The 13,216-nt window shown below is 47.8% G+C and overlaps 1 protein-coding gene and 1 non-coding gene across 2 annotated transcripts in view; one reads left to right on the top strand and one right to left on the bottom strand.

The window, feature by feature from the left end:
* CNRIP1 (cannabinoid receptor interacting protein 1) overlaps positions 1–383 on the bottom strand; it is a 164,578-nt gene extending 164,195 nt beyond the window's left edge. Inside the window, exon 1 of the mRNA XM_056856801.1 lies at positions 187–383. Coding sequence (XP_056712779.1) covers positions 187–383 — 197 coding nt within the window. The remainder of the gene's footprint in view (positions 1–186) is intronic.
* A 6,371-nt stretch (positions 384–6,754) lies between these two features.
* On the top strand, positions 6,755–6,826 carry TRNAI-GAU (transfer RNA isoleucine (anticodon GAU)). The gene has a single exon. It is a non-coding gene; the product is annotated as a tRNA-Ile (tRNA).
* The last annotated feature ends 6,390 nt before the right edge of the window (positions 6,827–13,216 follow it).

Below are 13,216 nucleotides of genomic sequence, written 5' to 3'. Positions count from 1 at the left end.
CGTGTGAACGCGGGCCGCCGACCCGGGGAGGGGAAAGAGACGGCCGATTGGAGAGGGGTGGGGGGCCAAGATGGAAGCGGCTGGCCGGGAAAGGCAATCTCGGCCGGCCGCCACTCCAAGCGCCAAGGCCGGGGAGGCAGGCAGGCAGGCAGGGGGGCGCAGGGCTTGGGGGCTTGGGGGGCTTACGTGGCCTGGACGTTGCCGGGCTTGGCGACCACCTCGATCTTGTACTTGGCGCCGGTGAGCAGCTTGATGGTGCGGTTCTGCCCGAAGCGCTGCCCGTCCACCTTGAAGAAGACCGGCCCGTCGTTGGGCTGGATCTTCAGCGACACCCCCAGCCGCAGCGCGCTCAGCACCCCCGACGCCGCCGACGGACCCGACATCCCGCCCGCCCGCACGCCCGCCCTGCCGGCACGCCCGCTCGCCCGCACGCCCGCCGGGGACCGGGAGCGCGCCGGCCCGGCGACGGAGGACGAGGAGGAGGAGCAGCGCAGGAGGAAGGCGCCCTGATTGCGGCCCAGGCGCCCGGCGGGGAGGAGCCGCCAGGGTTAGCTCCCCCTCCAATGTCTGATATATAGATGGAGGTATATAATATGTACACAGGTATTTTATATATATATATATATATATATATATATATATATATATATATATATATATATATATATATATATATATATATATATATATATATATATATATATATATATATATATGTGTGTGTGTGTGTGTGTGTGTGTGTGTGTGTGTGTGTGTGTGTGTGTATACATACACACACACACACACACACACACATCTGTGTATGTATGTATATGTGTGCATAGATATGTGTGTGCATATGTATACGTGTGTATATGTATGTGTGTATATATACATACATATGCACACACATATATATACACACACATACGCACACACACACGTGTGTGTATGTGTGCATATATATGTGTGTGCGTATATATGTGTGTGCATATGTATACGTGTGTATATGTATGTGTGTATATGTGTATATATGTGTGTATATATACATACATATGCACACACACATATATAGAGACACACACCTATATACACACATACATACATGTGTGTATGTGTGCGTATATATGTGTGTGCATATGTATACGTGTGTATATGTATGTGTGTGTATATATATGTGTGTGTATATGTATGTGTGTATATATGTGTGTGTATATACATACATATGCACACATATATATGCACACACACACACACACACACACACACACACACACATACCCTGTGCAAGCACCGGGTCATTCCTGACCCATGGGGTGACGTCACATCCTGGCGTTTACTATGCAGGTTTTGTTTGCGGGGTGGTTTGCCAGTGCCTTCCCCAGTCACCTTCCCTTTACCCCCAGCAAGCTGGGTACTCATTCTACCGACCTCGGAAGGATGGAAGGCTGAGTCAACCTTGAGCCGGCTACCTGAAACCAACTTCCGTTGGGATCGAACTCAGGTCATGAGCAGAACTTGGACTGCAATACTGCAGCTTACCACTCTGCGCCATGGGGCTCCTTATATGTATGTATATATATGTACATATGTATCTGTGTGTGTGTGTGTGTGTATACACACACACATACATACACATACATACATATACATACATACACACACACATATGTTTGTGTGTATGTATGTGTATGTCGAGTAGATAAATGATTTCGGAAATGGGTTCTCTGTCATTGGAGGGCCTGTGATCCCATCCAGAAAATCAGGGCTTGGAGAAAGGCAAACATCCAGATGACCTGGCTGGTTCCTCTTACATGCCTTATGCCAAAAGGCAACTGCAGGAGCAAGAATTAGGGTTGCCAACCTCCAAGTGGGGCTTCCAAGATCTGACACACTCAGGCTAGCCTGGGCTATCCACGTCAAGGCAAGAGAGGTTCAGAGGTGGCTTGCCATTGCCTGCCTCTGCATAGCAACCCTGGACTTCCTTGGTGGTGGCCCATCCAAGTACTAACCAGGCCTGACTCTGCTTAGTTTCTAAGGAGATTAGGCTAGCCTGGGCCATCCAGGTGACAGCAAGCCCTTCTAAGTCCATTGAAGTCACTGGGTTTAAAAGGGTGAAGCTCTGTTTAGGATGGTACTATAAGTGTTTCAGAATTATATTTCTGGATTAGAAGGTCTGATTTTTAAAAATCTTGTATTTTTTTGTGACTGAGGTGTGGTTTTTAAGTTGTTTTTATCATAATTTACAGTTATGTTGTACAGTTTTGTAAACAGTTGTATACTGTTCTGTGCGTGCAAGGTGCAAATATAAACATAAGCAAGCCATCTGGCCTTGGTCATGCCACTTGAAATTACACTGAATGCAACCCCCCCTGATATCTCAAAAAAGAATGGATAATCTGAATGGCATGCAAATCTGTATGGAAGGATGGGTGTCTGTTCAGGGTGCTCCATGGCCAGCCCTCTCTGACTTCTCACATTTGTGGGGAGGGGCTGTGGCTCAGTGGTAGAGCATCTGCTTGGCATGCAGAAGGTCCCAGGTTCAATCCCCGGCATCTCCAGTTAAAGGGACTAGGCAAGTAGGTGAAGTGAAAGTTTTCTCTGCCTGAGACCCTGGAGAGCCGCTGCCAGTCTGAGTAGACAATACTGACTTTGATGGACCAAGGGTCCGATTCAGTAGATGGCAGCTTCATGTGATCATGTGACCATCTGGGCAAATGGGGTGGTTCACCTCTGAGCTAAGAGGGGTGTCTGGATGTAATGAGCAATCCTGAGAACACTCTATTGGTGCAACTGCAGTTGAGAAAGGGAATCTTGCGGTTGCATATTAACCTGACAAACAGGCTCCTCATCATTAGATCAGGCTTAGCTAACAAAAGAAAGTTAATAATTGGCAAAATACATATCAGGAGCCAAAGGCACAGAGATCACAAAGGCGGGAAGGCTGTGTCTCCAGATCTGTGTATTTGACATAGTCCGTAAGCTTGTGGGAAGAAGACAAGTATTAGAAAATGATGGCACCTTTCCCAGGATTGTAATATTTAACCAAGCCTTAAGCTTGGAGTAAATCGTTGCCACAGATTGGAAACGTTGCTATTGCCTATATGGCTAAGGGTTGTTTCAGCACCATAATGGCGGACAGCTACCAAGGAAGGTGCTGGTTTGGAAATTGCTTTCAAGAAGGCCTTCTGGAAGAACTGAGCAGGGCAACAATTTTTAACTCTTGCAGTGTATCTCGCTTCACAAACTATACTCCAACTGAGAGTCAATTCAGACAGGCCTTCATAAGAACATCAGAACCCTACTGGATCAGACCAGGGGTCCATCTAGTCCAGCATCCTTTCTCACAGTGGCCAACCAGTCCCTCTGGAGATCCAACAACAGGGCATAGAGGCCAAGGCCTTCATAAGAACGTAAGAAGAGTCCTGCTGGATCAGACCAGCGGTCCATCTAGTCCAGCATCCTGTCTCACACAGTGGCCAACTAGTTCCTCTGGTGGTCCAACATCAGGGCATAGATGCCGAGCCTTCCCCTGTGGTTGTCTCCTAGCACTGGGATTCAGTCGCTTATCAGAAGATCAGAAGAGCCCTTCTGGATCAGACCAGTGGTCCATCTAGTCCAGTATCCTGCACACCCAGTGGACAACCAGTTCCTCTGGAGGGACAACATATGGGCATAGAGGCCAAGGCCTTCATTAGAACATAAGAAGAGCCCTGTTGGTTCGGACAAGTGGTCCATCTAGGCCAGTATCCTGTATCACACGGTCACCAACCAGTTCCTCTGGAGGGCCAACAAACAGGGCATAGAGGCCGAGGCCTTCTGTCATGAGTCAGCCTGCAGAGAGTCAGCCTGCAGAGACCTCCTCTGACGAAGAGGAAGTAGAGGCCAGAATAGAGGATCAGCCAAAGTCAGGAGATGACTCGCCATGCCTGCAGCCTGCCAGCTCAAGGACTCCAGTTGGACCTGACACCTTGCAACATGCAGTGTCTCCAGAGGCCTCGCCAAGGCCACTGGAGCAGAAAAGAAAACAGGTTCGTCTGGCAACGCAGCAGAGACAGCAGAGTGCTAGGCTGAAGGCTTTACACAGGAACCTCCCCAGTAGCAGTGATGAGGAAGAGCAGGGCTGAAGCACCACCTGTGATCTCAGCCTCATCAGCATCAGCTGGCTCTGCTACAGCAGCAGGGGAAGGGATTTAAGCCATCAGTTAGGCTTGGCTGTTGTGCAAGCAACTTGTCACCAACCTCCTGGTGTACCGCCCTTGTTTCCCTGCTATCCTTTGGATTCCTGGTACCCTGACTTCTTGGACTGGCTCTGACTAACACCTTGGACTTCCCTTGCCTGTATTGATATCTCGGACTCTGCCTTCACTGTGAATGACCTTGGACTGTTCCCCAGACTACGCTTACAACTTACAGCCCTCGCTCCTCGCCTGCATCACGACACCTTCATAAGAACAGAAGAAAAGCTCTGCTGGATCAGACCAGGGGTCCATCTAGTCCAGCATCCTGTTTATAACCTTGACTCTAGTAGGTGTAGAGTAGCAACAATATTAGATCAAGGTTAGGGCTGTTGGGGAAAAAATCGGTAAAATTCGGATTCGGCAAAATTTGGCCCGTTTTGTTTAGGGAATTGCCGAAGTCCGAACTCCCCTGATTCGGATCCGTGGAATTCGGCACGAGTTTCGGATTTCGGGGAAAAATTCGGATGAATAAAGCCATTTAAAGTACATTTGTGCCTTTCCGCAGCTCCGGGAGGGCATGTTTGGAGATAGAGGTCCCAAACTTTCAGTGTAGCTTGAGGGGACCCTTATTGCAAGAACCCCCAAGTTTTGTTAAGATTGGGTCAGGGTACCCCGAGTTATGGGGCCTGGAAAGGGGTCCCCCCATCTGCCCATTGGAATAAAGCCATTAAAAACACATTCGCGGCTTTCCACAGCTCTGGGGGGCATTTTTGGAGGTAGAGGTCCCAAATGTTCAGTGTAGCTTGAGGGGACCCTTTTTGCAAGAACCCCCAATTTTTGTGAAGATTGGGTCAGGGCCCCTCAAGATATGGGGCCCGGAAGGGGTCCCCCCAATCTGCCCATTGCAATAAAGCCATAACAAACACATTTGCGGCTTTCTGCAGCTCCGGGGGGGGGGCATTTTTTGAGGTAGAGGTCCCACACTTTCAGGGTAGCTTGAGGGGACTCTTCCTACAAGAACCCCAAAGTTTTGTGAAGATTGGGTCAGGGGCCCCCGAGTTATGGGGCCCAGAAGGCGTCCCTCCATCTGCCCATTGGAATAAAGCCATTAAAAGGGATGTACTAAAACGAATGACAAGTCAGCCCATTGGAAACAATGGGAGAAGCTGCCCAGCCCATTGAAGATAATGGGAGAGGGGAATGTCGGTTGACTTGCATTGACTCCACTGAAATACATTACAGGGGATGTACTAAAACGAATGACAGGCTAGCCCATTCGAAACAACAGGAGCGGCTGCACAGCCCTTTGGAAACAATAGGAACCAGCCAGAGAGGGACTCACTGACCCACAGTTAACTCCACATGAAGTTTGCAACCGGTGAAAACAATAGAAAGCACAGTCCCACACAGAGGCAATCAAGCCAACCCCCCAGCAGAACAGGTAAACCCACCCCCTTTGGCTTTTCCCTCTCACACACACACACACACACACACACACAGAGAGAGAGAGAGAGAGAGAGAGAGAGAGAGAGAGAGAGAGAGAGAATCTCCCCCCTCATACACACACACAGGAAAAAAAATACAGAGAATTATAGAGAAAAGCCCCCAAATGGGTCTTACTGTGGATGTCTTCTTCTCTTCCATCAGGAGCAGGGACTGGGGGTCAGGACTCAGGAGTAATCCAATACGATTCTAGCAGACTCACACACACATACTCTCTGGCCATTTATGCACGGGAGGTTTTGCCTTGGATTTGCCGCTCTCTAGATGCACATTAAGGATTGCCTGCTCCCATTCATTCCAATGGGTGGATGGGGGGGACCCCATAACTCGGAATTAATTGCCTTTTAGTCAGACACCCAGGCAGGGGTAATGGTCCGGCCCAACTGCCGAGGCAACCAGACCCCCGGGCCGGGGTAATGGTATGGCCCAACGTGAATGTGTTTTTAAAGACTGTATTCCAATGAGCAGATGGGTGGGGGGATCCCTTCCGGGCCCCATAATTCGGGACCCTCTGACCCAATCTTTACAAAACTTGGGGGTTCTTGCAAGAAGGATCCCTTCAAGCTACACTGAAAGTTTGGGACCTCTACCTCCAAACAAGCCCCCCTCCCAGAGCCACAGAAAGGCTCGAATGTGCACACGCACACACACCCCTACGGGGATCTCTCTTTCACACAAACAGACACTCTCTCTTTCTCTCCCCGGGCCGCACAGCAGCTGGGCTCACGCACTCAACCGCGAGTGATTGGCCAGAAGAAGACCCGGCTTGGCCACCATTGGCCGCTGGAGAATGCTGCTAGTTGCTTACTAACTGACGGTTATGCTGTTGATTCGGAGCCCCTGAATTTGCCAAATTTATTCGGAGTTTGCCCGAACTCGTCGAATTTGTCTCCTCGTTTTCCTGCCTTTTTTTGAATTTGGCTCTGTCCGAACCGGAAACCGCCGAATCGGGGGAAATTCGGCGGTTTTTCAGTTTGGGACGAACTGAATCAACAGCCCTAATCAAGGTGCATTTGTCGATTTAATTATGTTTGTATTTACAAAAAGTGTATCTGGCCTTTCTGACAAATCAGGCCTACCTGATTTGGGGAGGGGCTGTGGCTCAGTGGTAGAGCATCTGCTTGATATGCAGAAGGTCCCAGGTTCAATCCCTGACATCTCCAGTTAAAGGGAGCAGGCAAGTAGGTGATGTGAAAAACCTCAGCCTGAGACCCTGGAAAGCCGCTGCTGGTCGGAGTAGACAATACTGGCTTTGATGGACCAAGGGTTTGTTTCAGTATAAAGCAGTATAAGGCAGTTTCATGTGTTCACCATGATAACAGACTATTTCCCCTCTATCAATGGCTATTGCTTGCATGGGCTGGAAAGATCCAAGAGCCGAAACATGGTGGCAGTTACAGAAAAAATGAAAATGTGCTCCTACCATTTGATCTTTCTAGGAACACAGCAGACGGTGGAATGTTATCACCATCGGCTGCCCCCAACGGTCAATTAGATTTCTCAGTATTAGTGAGCAGATCATGTCCTGCTAAATTGTGCGAAGCTGAAAATATCGATTTGCATTGGCTTTCCTGATAGGTCAGATAATATAATGAGTTCAGCTCACTGCTCGCTTTTTACATCTGTTCCATATGAATGAACAGCTTGGTGCAGACATGAGAAGAGGTGTGTCCCCCCCCCCTCCAGGAATTTTAGGCGCTTAGTTGTGAGTTTTTCCAGCAAAGAACCTGGACCATTTTGGGGGGAAAGGATCAAATTTAAAAACACCCCTTGGTATTCAGGATAGTTTTATTTAGAAGAAGAAGAATTGGTTTTTATATGCCGACTTTTCTCTACCACTTAAGGCAGAATCAAACCGGCTTACAATCACCTTCCCTTCCCCACAACAGACATCCCGTGAGGTAGGTGGGGCTGAGAGAGCTGTGACTAGCCCAAGGTCACTCAGCTGGCTTCATGTGTAGGAGTGGGGAAACAAATCCAGTTCACCAGATTAGCCTCCACCGCTCATGTGGAGGAGTGGGGATTCAAACCCGGTTCTCCAGATCAGAGTCCACTGCTCCAAACCACCGCTCTTAACCACTACACCACGCTGGCTCTCAAGGTTTATATTTGATGTCTATAGTTTGTAAAAAATGTGCATGAGGCCATGGGGGAGACCGCATCGTTTGAATTTGGGTGTGTGCGCTCGTGGCATTAGGGAGAATGAATCTGAGAATCTCATCCTCTCTAAAAATAGCACTCTGTGAAATTTATGCTGCAGGCACTGAGCTCGGCCGCGAACAGCACTTGCCGTAGTGCTTGTTGGCTCTGCGTGTCCTTTTGAGATCCATCTGTTCCCGCTTTCAGCCAAAAGGGGTTCCAGTTTGTGCCGGAGAGTCCCTGTCACTTCCACTGTCCCCAGACTTAGGGGGCAATGATTTGTTTCCATCTATCAAATAATTTGGGGCAAGCGGCTTTCGATAGCAGCGTCTCCCCACCCTAGCCGAAAACACAGTTGGTTTGTTCTAATGTGTCGTTACATCTACGAATTATGTTAACAGGATTCTAAACCCTGCAGTGCAGCGGGATAAAGGCTAATGCAAGCAGCGTGGTCTTGGTGCGGTAGCCAGTGGTTATTTTATTTCTATCTACACCAGCATGGTGTAGTGGTTAAGAGCGGTAGTTTGGAGCGGTGGACTCTGGTCTGGAGAACCGGGTTCGAGTCCTCACTTCTCCACATGAGCGGTGGAGGCTAATCTGGTGAACCGGGTTTGATTCCCCACTTCTACACATGAAGCCAACTGGGTGACCTTGGGCAAGTCACACACTCTCAGCCTCACCTACCTCACAGGGTGTCTGTTGTGGGGAGGGGAAGGGAAGGTGGTTGTAAGCTGGTTTGATTCTTCCTTAAGTGGTAGAGAAAAGTCGGCATATAAAAACTTCTTCTTCTTCTTCTTCTTCTTCTTCTTCTTCTTCTTCTTCTTCTTCTTCTTCTTCTTCTTCTTCTTCTTCTTCTTCTTCTTCTTCTTGAAATAAATGTATTAGCTGTGTTTCTTCCTTACAGAGCTCAAGGCGGCTTCCATTATAGATAAAATGCATAAAAGAAAAAAAATGCATTAAGAATATAAAACCCAAAATTTAAAATCGCAGTTCAAGACTTCTAGACCTGGATGGTTCCAGGCTAGCCCAATCTCATTAGATCTCAGAAGTGAAGTAGGGTCATCCCTGGTTAGTATTTGGATGGGCAACCTCCAAGGAGTACTAGGGTCGTGATGTGGAAGCAGGCAATGGCAAACCTGCTCTGAATGTCTCTTGCCTGGAAATTCCTACGGGTTGCCATAAGTGGGGATTCGAACCTGGGTCTCCCAGTTCCTAGGCTTACACTCTAACCACTATACCATACAGTCTCTTTAGTCTTTTACATACATGCCTAACACATGGTAGGCTTAGTGTGTGGAACTGTGTAGCTGAAGCTTTTCATGGATTGCTAGGGAAGGTAAATAACATCCCATTATGCCTTGATTAAAGGGAAAGTAGTTGGATTTCCTCCAGGCAGCTGGCATGCCCAGCTGCAACATCTTTTTCTACTTCATTCAGAGCTTTCTCCCCTTTATTTTGTCCATAACTTGTTATATAAATGCTTTGCAACATCTGGCGCTGTGCACCTTTTTTCCAATTCTGCAACATCTTTTAGTCCAGGATTGTAACTTCAGTGTAAAAAGGCCTTTGGAAAAACTCATAGTGAAACAAGATGTTACAAGGAAATGATATTCTTTTCAAAGCAGAAAAGGGAACAATGTTGCAAAAAAGAAAGAAACACAGAAAAAACATAGTTTCTGCAAATGACTGTCAGTTCCTTTCATAGAATCATAGAATTGGAAGGGACCACTAGGGTCATCTAGTCCACCCCCTGCCCAATGCAGGAATTTCACAACTACCTCCCCCCACACCCCCAGTGTCCAGAAGATGGCCAAGACGCCCTCCCTCTCATGATCTGCCTAAGGTCATAGAATCAGCAATGCTGACAGATGGCCATCTAGCCTCTGCTTCAAAACCTCCAGGGAAGGAGAGCTTACCACCTCCCGGGGAAGCCTGTTCCACTGAGGAACCGCTTTACATTCTTCCTAATGTCTAGATGGAAACTCTTTTGATTTAATTTCAACCCAGTTGTTCTAGCCCAACCTTCTGGGGCAACAGAAAACAACTCGGCACCATCCTCTATATGACATCCCTTCAAGTACTTGAAGATGGTTATCATATCAACTGAAATTGTGATACATAAATCATACAGGTGAGTAAATGCCTTATTTCCATTTTAGAGACCTTACTGTAATGGATAGAAAGTTTCAGACTATTATATTTAAGAATACTCATGTCTCCTGTACTCAGTATAGTTAATGCTGATGTCTTATGTCTTAAATCTTTTTTAATGGGCAGTTAGTCTCCAAATCAACCCAATTGCTATGGTTGCCAGCTCTGGGGTTGCCAGCTCTGGGGTGGGAAATACCATGTAGGCATTTCAGTAAGGAACCGAATACCCAGAGAGGTTTGATGGTCTTCCGTACTTGTGAGGTTTTTGTACCCATGAGCATACTAAGATTGAGCAAATTTGCATAGACGTACTAAGGAGTTTATCTAGCTGAAGAAGCCGGGTTTGGCGAAACGCACACTGATCCAGAGGTGGCGTCCGATTCTGGGCTACGCCTAGTCCTCGTTCCTGGCCCACGCCTCTCTTGTCAATATCTTCTTTCTTCTACTTATGAGAAATGATGGACTTTGGGCAAGACTTGCCCCGACATTAAGTTAATTGTAGAGGACTTCGCAGTTCTCCATACATTGTGATGCGAGGGAAAAGACTAGCCTCTCGCCTTGTGAGAGAATTGTATATATTTTTGTATCATTGTATTCTCTGTGTATTTGGCTATAGGCTGTAGTTTTTGTATTAGAGTTAGGATTTAGTCTTTAGGATTCACTGTGATTGTGTGTATAGTAAAAATTATTACTGCATAGAAATTGAGTCTACTTGCTGTTTTTGTAATTTCATCACCTGAAGGTTGGCAATCCTACTGATTACATAGATTAAAAAAAAATGATACAGTTTCAATGCATCTTCCGCACTCTGCTCTAGAAGCAAAATTTACATCCTTTCTGGTCCTCTGAAACTTGCCCTGGAAGCATTTCCTCTATGTTTAGTAAACCATTTTCAAAACACATTCCTCAGGCCAATTGTCTTTGTTCTCCTAGCCAGGAATCCAGGAGGGCTGAATGCCAATTATCGGCAGGTGCTTTCCAATCCACATCTAAAAAGAACACTCTCTTTCACTGAAACCTAAGAAACAAACCCTGGTTCTCCTGCCTGCTTTTGTGTTGACACTCAAAGGCCATTTCTCTAGCGCTGGGGAGCAACCCACACACATGACAACAGCAAAGGCCCATGACGAACTTCATAGAAAACAGTGAAAGTAACAGAGTCCAGGTTCCATGGACACCACAAAGAGACAGCATGTCCCTCACTGGCAGTCTTTAAGCAGAGGCTAGACAAGCACTTGTCAGGGATGCTCTAGGCTGATCCTGTATTGAGCAGGGGGTTGGACTAGATGGCCTCTACGGCCCCTTCTGACTCTATGATTCTGTGATTCTATTCTATGATTCTATGTCATCGCGGTTAAAGTGACACGCTAGGAACTAGATCGTGATGGGTAGCCAGCTGTGTTAGACTGTAGCAGTAGAAAAGAACACGTGTCCAGTAGCACCTTAAAGACTAACAACATTTCTGGCAGGGGATGAGCTTTCGTAAGTCACAGCTCACTTCTTAAGTTTCAGCCTGATCTTACCAGATCTCAGAAGCTAAGCATAAGCATAAGAACCTAAGAAAGGCCCTGCTGGATCAGACCAAGGCCCATCAAGTCCAGCAGTCTGTCCACACAGTGGCTAACCAGGTGCCTCTAGGAAGCCCTCAAACAAGTAGCACCTTTAGCTGGGGGTTTGGGGAGGGGAGGGACTTAGAGTACATATTGTTATAGAGTCCAATTGGCAACGCGGCCATTTTCTCGAGGTGAACTGATCTCTATCGGCTGGAGATCAGTTGTAATAGCAGGAGATCTCCAGCTAGAACCTGGAGGTTGGCAAACCTAGGCCTGGGGATCTCCTGGAATTACAACTCCAGACTGCAGAGATTCTTTGGAAGGTAGCCTCTGTGGCATTATTTGCCGCAGAGGTCCCTCCTGTTTCCAAACCCTGCCCCCCACCAGACTCAGCTGAGTTTGGAAAAGGCATTTAGAGGTCCTTCAGGGAGTCTGAGTGCAAATTCACAGGATTAGGGTTGCTAACCTCCAGGTGGTGTCTAAAGATGTCCTGGGATTACAACTGATCTTCAGGCAACAGAGATCAGTTCACCTGGAGAAAATGGCTGCTTTGTAGGGTTGCCAAGTGCCAGGTGGTGGTGAGGAAACCCCCACCAATCCACCTGGCTGCCTGCCGACCAGCTGAGGGTTGGCAGGCAACTCGTGCATGTGCGCCTGCCCACTGCGCCACGTCACTTCCGGTTGTAAACCGGAAGCGCCAGATCACAAGAGCCGTTTACCACTCAAACTCCCAGTTTGAGTGGTAAAGGCCCCTTTGCGATGCAGCACTACCGGTTGTAAACCGGAAGTGATGCGATTGCGTCAGCGCAGCTGCGCGCCCACACAATCTTTCCCTATCTCTGCCCCAAAAACATCCCACCGGAGGAGAGGGAGGACCTGGCAACTCTACTGCTTTGGAAGCTGGACTCTATGGCCTTATTAGGGTTGCCAGCTCCCTCTTTACCACTGGCAGGAGGTTTTTGGGGCGGAGCCTGAGGAGGACGGGGTTTGGGGAGGGGAGGGACTTCAATGCCATAGAATCCAATGGCCAAAACGGCCATTTTCTCCAGGTGAACTGATCTCTCTCAGCTGGAGATGAGTTGTAAATACCCCAAATCTCCAGGTATTTCCCTACCTGGATCTGGCAACCCTACACATTATTCCTTCCTTGTGGAAAACAAACACCTGTGCGGGTATGAAGACTGCGATTTCAGACATACTAATATGCTTGTTCTTCAGAGGGCGCTTTACAGAAGACACCTTGCACATTTTCGTGTACGTAAGCCTTTTTATAACTAGAGTGTTTGCATCCTGCTTATCCCTGCACAGTGGGCCCTGGGGTAGAAACGGTCCTCTCCAGTCTGAGGTCGTTTTGGGAGAAAAGCTGGGGAGTGGTTGCCTGGCAACAGGAAAAGACAAGCGTGGGGTGGACGCCAGAAAAAAAATAATCCTCACCTCCTCGGGAAAATCACTTCAGCTCCCATTTCTGCCTCAAAAGCCCAACATGAAACCCTGTTCTAGAATAAAAAAACCCATTAAAGAATGCAACCGCAACCTAACCCCTACAAAATTAAACTTTCAAAATCCCTTTTATTTCCACATTTGACTTGTATCAAGGCCTACAGAGCCGAAGAAATATCCTAAGAGCGCTCTGGGCTTTGCCCACAGCCTGGAGTAGGGTCGCCAACCTCCAGGTACTAACTGGAGATCTCCTGCCATGACAACTGATCT

This window comes from Euleptes europaea, chromosome 10 (genome assembly GCF_029931775.1).
Source record: "Euleptes europaea isolate rEulEur1 chromosome 10, rEulEur1.hap1, whole genome shotgun sequence".
Lineage (NCBI taxonomy): Eukaryota > Metazoa > Chordata > Lepidosauria > Squamata > Sphaerodactylidae > Euleptes > Euleptes europaea.
This window is presented reverse-complemented; position numbering and strand designations above follow the sequence as displayed.